The 8254-nt window shown below is 39.8% G+C and overlaps 1 protein-coding gene across 1 annotated transcript in view; it reads left to right on the forward strand.

The window, feature by feature from the left end:
* GRXCR1 (glutaredoxin, cysteine rich 1) overlaps positions 1-8254 on the forward strand; it is a 60547-nt gene that overhangs the window by 28251 nt on the left and 24042 nt on the right. Inside the window, exon 2 of the mRNA XM_012648482.1 lies at positions 2170-2412. Within this exon, the coding sequence (XP_012503936.1) occupies positions 2170-2412 (243 nt within the window). The remainder of the gene's footprint in view (positions 1-2169; positions 2413-8254) is intronic.

Raw genomic sequence — 8254 nt, forward strand, 5'->3', positions numbered from 1 at the left:
GGGAAAACTGAAAGCTTTTGCTCTAATTTCTGGTACAAGGCAAGGTTGTCTACTCTCACCATCTCATTTAACACAGTACTGGAAGTCCTAGCCAGAGTAATCAGACAAGAATAAGAAATAAAAGATATCCAAGTTGGAAAGGGAGAAGTTAAATTATCTCTGTTCGAAGAAGATATGATCCTATATGTAGAAAACCCTAAACATTCTACTAAAAACTGTTAAAGCTAATAAATGAATTCAGTAAAGTGGCAGTGTATAAAAATGCAAAAATCAGTTGTATTTTTTGCGCCAATAATAATCTATTGGAAAAAGAAATCAAGAAAACAATCCATTTATAATAGCATCAAAAAGAATAAAATATTTAGGAATAAATTTACTGAGGAGAAAGATCTATATACTGAAAACTATAAAACATCAAATAAATTGAAGAAGACACAAATACATGGAAAGTTATACTATATTTGTGGATGGGAAAAAATATTATTGCTAAAATGCCCATACTACCCAAAGCGATATACAGATTCAACGCAATCTCTATCAAAATTCCAATGGTATTTTTCACAGAAATAGAAAAAACAATTCTAAAATTCATATGAAACCACAAAAGGCCCTGAGTAGGCAAAACAATCTTGAAAAAAATAAACGAATTTGGGGGCATAACATTTCCTCATTTCAAATTATGTTATAAAGCTATAGTCATCAAAACAGTATGGTACTGGCATAAAAACAGACACATAGACCAATGAAACAGAAGAGAGCCCAGAAATAAACTGAAGTATATGTGATCAAGTAAATTTAAACAAGGAGACACAATGGGAAAAGGATAGTATCCTTAATAAGTGGTGTTAGAAAAACTGGGTATCTATATGCAAACAAACCAAAGTGGACCCTTATCTTACACCATATACCAAAACCAACTCCATAAATGGATTAAAGACCTAAACATAAGACATAATATGATAAAACTCTTAGAAGAAAACAAAGGGGAAAAGCTTCTTGAGACTGCCCTTGGCAATGATGTTTTAGATATTTCCTAAAAAGCATAGGCAACAAAAGCAAAAATAAATAGGCAGAACTACACGAAACTAAAATGCTCTGCATGGCAAAGAAAACAATCAACAAAGCGAAAGGCAGTTAAAGGGTTGGAAGAAAGCGTTTGTGAACCATGTGTCAGGTAATGGGTGGATATCCAAAATACATAAAGAGTTCACATAACTCAATAGGAAAAAGAAATAAGTGAGCCAATTAAAAAATGAGCAATGGACCCCAATAGATACTGACCCATCAGAAAGAAGAGGAGCTTACCTGCTGAGGGCAGGACCTACCTGGCATGGCTCTTCCGTGTACTTTAACAGGACTGAGCAGGGTTTCCCAGGAAGAGCAGTCACTGATGTCTGATTTAGCAGAAAATGCAGAAAAACGTTCTCCCATGGGGCAGTCTTCTTGTTTGTGAGTGTTGCTTGTCTCTTAGTGTTTCTGATTCCTGTTTTCTTTCCATGGAGGCTTTGACCCACTGCCCACTGTGGCATTGGCTTCTGTGCACTTTCATCCTGGGCCGTTTGATTTTTTATTCCCTGTGGCAGAAACTTCTCTCTGCGTGTGGGAGCCCTGCCAGTCAACAGAGCACTTCCTCCTATGTGGGGCAACTTGAACCTCAGAACAATCCAAGATATAGATCTTGTTATTCCCAGAAAATTCTGGCTCAAAAGACTATACAATGTGGTACATTGATGGGTAGAAGAATTTTCAACTGGTTAAATGCTAACCTTGACTATTCTGTGGCCTATTTTACTTTAAGAGACAGATATAGCAATTGAACAATGTCTATAAAACGTAAGAAAAATAATCCAGGCATTCCTTATTTTACCCTGTGGCCTCCCCCGTGAGACATCATCAATTTTAAGATATGCCATTGCTTGATGTGGTACTGAGAAAGGAAAAAATTAAATAATGTCATTCAGATTATATTAATTTTTATTCCTGTCCTAATTACAGATGTTCTAACTTATAAAGACATGTCTTCGAATTCCAAATTAATGTGCTCATTCGACTTTTACTGTGTGCCTCTAATGTATAAGACGCTTGCTAAGACTTGTTAATTGCCTTAAGATGATAAAACATAAGAAAGTAAGAGCAAACATATTTATAACTACAACATTTTCCCTTCAGCAACCACCAACTGACCTAGAGTTTGACCGCGTAGTGATTTATACCACCTGCCTTCGCGTGGTCCGGACAACCTTCGAAAGGTGTGAGCTGGTTAGAAAGATCTTCCAAAACCATCGAGTAAAATTCGAAGAGAAAAATATAGCCCTGAATGGTGAATACGGAAAAGAGTTAGACGAACGATGTCGACGCGTTTCTGAAGCTCCTTCCCTCCCTGTCGTGTTCATCGATGGCCATTACCTCGGGGTAAGTAATCTTTTTCACGAAGCCCAACCATTATTGATAGAAATCTATGAGCCTGTATGGCAAGCACCTTGCCATATACTTACCGGGACATCTGCTGTTTTCCGGAGCTCAAACCAAAGGGACTGAAGCCCTCATTCCTATGTCAGACAATGTGCTCTGAGATAGGAGCTCATAGTGTTCCTCCCCATAGAAGTACAGTGAGATAAAATCAGCATGAGACTGCCTTTGTGAATAGGAATAAATTTTTAAAATATTCAGTTGATTTGAGTTCTGCATTGTGAAGGTCGGCATGTGTGATAAAAAACTTTTTGTAGTACAAGTGAGAAAAATGGAATATTTACAAGATAGACATTTGTGAATCGTCTTATACCCCATTATCAAATGCTCAGCTTCCTACCTAATGAACCTAAGACAACAGTTTTGAAATGAAATCAATGAGAAATGGGGCCTGGAGCCAGAATTTTATCTGCTTATTGTTTACAGTTGTTTTTGATTTGGGTAATGGGGCAGCGTGAGACATACATTTAGGCTTGCAGGAGGCAGAAAGAACGCCCAGTGCAGCAGCAGAACATGCCTGCTCCGTTTCTCCTTGAGTAATACTGTTGGTGCAGTTAAGCCCCGGTGAGCTGTGCGCACGCTTGGGTGGGAGCCCAGGGAGAGGGCTCTGGAGAGCGGACAGAGAGAGTAGCCCAGGGCACCCGCTACGTGATCACTTCTCACAGAACAAAGAGACTGTCAACCGCTGATGGGTGCTTGGATCTTGGTTTTGTTCTGCATCTGGTCTTCACCTTCAGCTTTCAGAAAAGTTAGAAAAACTCAGGGCATGAGATGCTTTCATTTTGCTTCAGAGAATCAATCTGTGTTTTCATATCCTGTCATCTTATAGAAAGATAAATGCAGAGAAGCCACGATTCAATAGCTGTGACGTTATGTGATCTTACTGTCAACCAGAGCTGGGTGCAGACTACATTGTAAAGCAGAAGCATTTTGATTTGAAGTATTGATCTTCTTGTTATGTTCAACATATACCCTTAGGTCCTAGAAAAGTTTCAACAATGGCAGTAATAATAGTGATAAAATAATAATAGTAATAATAATAACACTACTACATTCTCAGCTTTACATCTGTTGTCTCACCTAATCCTTGGGGTAGCCTTAGAAATCGGCTCTGGCATGGCACACGGGTTAAGAGATAAGCACTGGGGCCAGACAGCCTTGTTTCAAACTCCTGCTCTGATACTTCCCATGGGCCTCGGTTTTCTCATGCGTAAAGTGGGAATGATAATAAAACTTATCCATTGTGAGGCCGATTGTGAGGATTTCATGAGATAATATATACATAGAAGTGCTTAGTTCCTATGCCTGGAACAAAGCAAGTTTTCAAGAAATACTAATGATTATCGCTGTTTTGCCAAAGAGAACATTCATTACTTCCTTTACTCCAAGTGGTGTAGCTGGCTAAGTGGCAGGGCCAGAACTTAAAATTAGGTCTGTCCAGCTCTCCAAACCCTTGCTCTTTGGCATACTGCCTCAAGGAAAGGGATCTTTGACTGTTTGCTGGTAAAGTCTTAGCATCTAGAGCAGGACTTGGCACAAATTAGGTGCTCAACGAAACATGTTGAATGGATGTATGAATTATGCTATGTTGCCTCTCTTGTTCTTACCTTCTCTCCCTAAGACATACTTCCATAAAGAGAGGATCTGATAAACTCAACCACACCAGGGAGAACATAACTTGTAAGGGTTGTGGACATTTGCCATTTTCAACTCAGGAAAAATTCTGACACTGTAAGACATTTCTCATTGTGGAATTTCCGTTTCTGTGAAAGTGCTCAACTAAAATTTGTGGGTGACTGCCTGCTTATACAGGTAGCAGGTTGGCCCCACCTGATATTCTGTTCTTGATCACTTATGTTCCTATCCATAAGCCAAACTGCTTATCTTGCTACTTCTGAGATAATATAACAGGCTAGAGTACCTGTCCTGTGATTTGTCTTTCAGTCTGGGGGATCTCAGAGGGAGAGTGAAACAGACCAATGAGGTATGAGCGTATTTCTTTCTAAAGTGCTTTCTTTCCGTGATCACTTTATTTATACACATGGTAGCCTAGGGGAGGAAGTGTCACAAAGGTGCTACCTTGCTGCTTGCTGCAATTTGAAGCTAATGCTCCAAACCTGGAGAGAGTCTAGAAACAGATCTTTCCCCCCCCTCTTTTGTTCTTATAAAAGGAAAATTACTTCTAAACCTATAATTCAAAATGGCAAACACTCCAGAACAACGTTCCCCTCCTACTACAAAAGCCCTTTCACTTAAATCCCGATGCACGATTGTAAACAGCATGCATTCTTGAATTGTAGAGCCCTCTGCCTGCGCTATTCACGCATCCGAAATGGAAGGGTGCCCTCTGCTGGGTTTGGACACGTGGTGAAACATAATTTTTAGGGAGGAAAAGAAGCTGATGTTGGCAATTTCCTTAACATCTGGATATTTTAAACAGCGACATGAAACCGTTTGATTTAGTTTAAATTTAAATGATAAAAATCAAGATGCTTGAGTCGTCTGCACAATACAATTTTTTTTAAGGAAGAAGGGAGAGAAAGAGAGAAGCAGATAGAAACTGCAGGAGAGAGGTAGACAGAGACAGAAAGAGGCATATGGGGGCAGAATGGGACAGACAATGAGATGGGACAGAGAAGGAGAACCTTCTTTACGTCCTTCGCTGTGTTACATCAGTGCCACCCGAGCCAGGGTGGGTGGTGCCAAGGGAATTCAGTTAACCTCATGGAAGTGAGGATAACAGAGGTCAATGGGTGAGAACGGAAGAATTACAAGGACACTAAGCCTGTTTTCCCTGATGACTCTCTTCCCCAGCCAAGCTAAAAACTAATGATGGAAGCAATGAAGCAGTCCAGGAAGAGGAATCACTTTAGAAGACAAATTGACACTTTATGTCCTCGGATGCTCCATTGGTGGGGATGGGGAACAAATTCAGCTTAGAACTCACTTAGGACTATTCCACTATTTTGGCATCAGAAATCATTTTTTTTTTTTTTTATAAAAAATATTGTGTTCAAATAGTTTGGGCATAGATTATGTTAGAAATTCCAGTAGAAAATAAGTTAGAAGTCGTGACTTGTCTGGAACAATGATAAACCCCTACGGTGGAAATCCTCTGAAGTTGGCCTGATAGTGCTGTGGACTGGAGGGGAAGTTTGCCTCACAGGCATGAAGCTGGGGATGTGGGGTCCTGCCTGTGCTGGGACGGGTCCGGAGGTTCGGTCCGCAGGTACCAGCCTGGAGTCTGGGGCGCCCTGGGGGCCTGTCTGGCTCTGTGTTTTACTGTGGTGGACATGATGTTGGAGTCTCAGGTAAAACACTGTGCTCACTTTTCTCTCGTCTTCCAGACAGACAGAACCTTCCTCTGCAGTGTGCTGCCGGGTTTGGGGAGGGTGGGGTGGGTGATGTTCAACTTCCTTCCTACCTTCCTCAGTACATATTTTCTGGCTTCCTTAGCTCGTACAAAGATATTTTCATGCATGAGAAGTCGTTCAAATTTGATGTTTCTGTGGGGCCAGAGATTGCTGGAGAGTCCTCCTTGCTCCACCCTTCCCTCCCATATTTCAATTTAGATGTAATTCCCTAACTATTCTCAATCTGATGGAAGAGAAAATGTATTTGGGCATAATCAGTGTTTTCTTATTTGGATTTAAAGATATAGCATGTAACATCTTTTTTTTTTTTTAATACTAGAAAATCCGTAAAAATAAACTAATCTACTATTCTATGAGTAGATGAAAGTTAATAGAAATTCTAATAAGCATCCATTTCTAATAGAACTTGAGTCAGTATCTGTGTAAAGAAAATCTTGATTGGTAATAAACTCTATTTCTGTTCTTATAAGCATAGAGATTTAGTGTCTTTTCAACCACCAGAGGGCTCTCACAATATAAGAAAATATATTAAATGTATAATAGAATAAATTGTTTATGATACACCTTTCTCTAGAGAGCAATTAAATTTAAATATTTAAATATATGGATTATAAACAAAGTTTCAAATCTGCATTTCCTTTTAGGAAAAGAAAAGAATTGGGAGAAGCAAGTTTAAATTGACTATTCAAAAACTTAAATACAATAACTATTTTATTATTTGTGGTCTAATTTTGAAGCACATATTTATGCCATTCATTATAGTTTCAATTTAAAAAAAAATAAAAGGAGAGCGTGTATCTTTTCTCTGAGAGTTTCTAGCCTGTAGGACCTATTTTCTATAAACATCTAACTTGTTAATCATGTTGTTACATATGATTACAACTGAACAAACATCTCACACGGAGACCTGAGAAAGTAAATACCTCCTGAGCCAAGTCTCAGGCTTCATTATGCTCAGGTAGGTTTAGGATCCATTGTGCTGTGGTTTTGTTTTGTTTTTAATCACTTCTTGGACTCCCAGTTTCGTTGAGCTTAACCCAAGATGCCTTTCCCTCCAAAAACAAAAATTAAGCTAAAGACCTGACCATATGTTTGGTCCTGATGGTGTTTATTTTCTGGGTTAGATTCGAAGAATGAATGTAATGAATAAAATGAAGCAAACCATCTGTCTCGCAACAAGCCTTGAAACGCTGAAGAGAGGGGCTCCTTGCAGGCTTCCTCTGCGGCTGTCATCCAGGTCAGGTTTGCAGAAAATCAATGGGGTTCAGTGGTCTCCAGGGGCCAATGTTCATCCATTTGTTTTGACTTTCAGCACTTTTCTCTGACTCACGCTTCCCACCCGAGCACCGAGGAGGCTGGATTAGAATTCATGGCTTTCAAATGGATCTGTGGGGTGCCCTTCGACTTTTCTTTAGGGAGTACCTGATGAGTATTATGAGTGAGAGGCATCTCAAGCTCTCCCCTGAATGCCAAACTATCCTCTCCACTTTACTGTAGTCCACACATGGTTTCCCTTGAAAGATTTAAAATAAACAAAAAAAGTTCACTTGAATAACTTCGGGAAACTCTAAAGCAAATGTCTAAAGTTATTTTGAACAATTTTATGTTATTTGGGTTTTTCTGGAACTTGGGCCATATTGCTAAAACAGGATGGGGGAGTTATCATCTACAGTGTGGGGCAGCAGGTCTAGATAAGTTTCTTTGTACAGCCTCCAGGCTATCTTAAATTTAGTTACCCTAAAGAGCCTAGAAAGAGCACGCTAAGCAGTCACTGACAAACACTGAGCACCCTTTGTGTGGAGAGTACTGCAGAGAGTCAAAGATTTCAAACACAGTCTCTGTCATCTGGGCACAAAATTTGAGACGTGTGTGGTGGGGGAAGGCAATCAGTGTGGACACCTGCTACGTCACTTAGACTATGCTAGTTGTTCTAAGTGCCAAGTTAATGGTGGAAAAAAGGTTTATTTAGAAGGAAGAGAGGAAAGAGAGACATACTTCAACCAGGGCAATGAAGGAAGGTTCTATAAAGGAGGTAGCATTTGACCTGGGCCTTGAAAATTGAGTAAGATTTCAACAGGAAGTGATGGGAATGTTTCCCTAATTCCATGCCACTTGTGTTCCTGGCGTGAGTCATTTCTAGAGAGAACGAGTCTTTGCTATCCTCCGACGTAGGAAGGTGTTTGATTTTCTCTAATGAGGTGTGGTTCAGTTCAGTTCTGGGAAAGATCTAGGTGATGAAATGCAAGGTAGAACAATTCTAAGGACTCCATGAATTTTCCTTAAAGGAATTCAAGATCGATTTAGATCTTTACGGAATGTCAGAGACTAGGGGAAAAGTTTTTATTAAGCTTCTGTAACATAAAGCAGCTTAGGGCGGGGGGAAGGGGGGAGGAGGGAGGAGGGGACGGGTA

This window comes from Propithecus coquereli, unplaced genomic scaffold, assembly GCF_000956105.1.
Source record: "Propithecus coquereli isolate 6110/MARCELLA unplaced genomic scaffold, Pcoq_1.0 Scaffold288, whole genome shotgun sequence".
NCBI classification, from domain to species: Eukaryota; Metazoa; Chordata; class Mammalia; order Primates; family Indriidae; genus Propithecus; species Propithecus coquereli.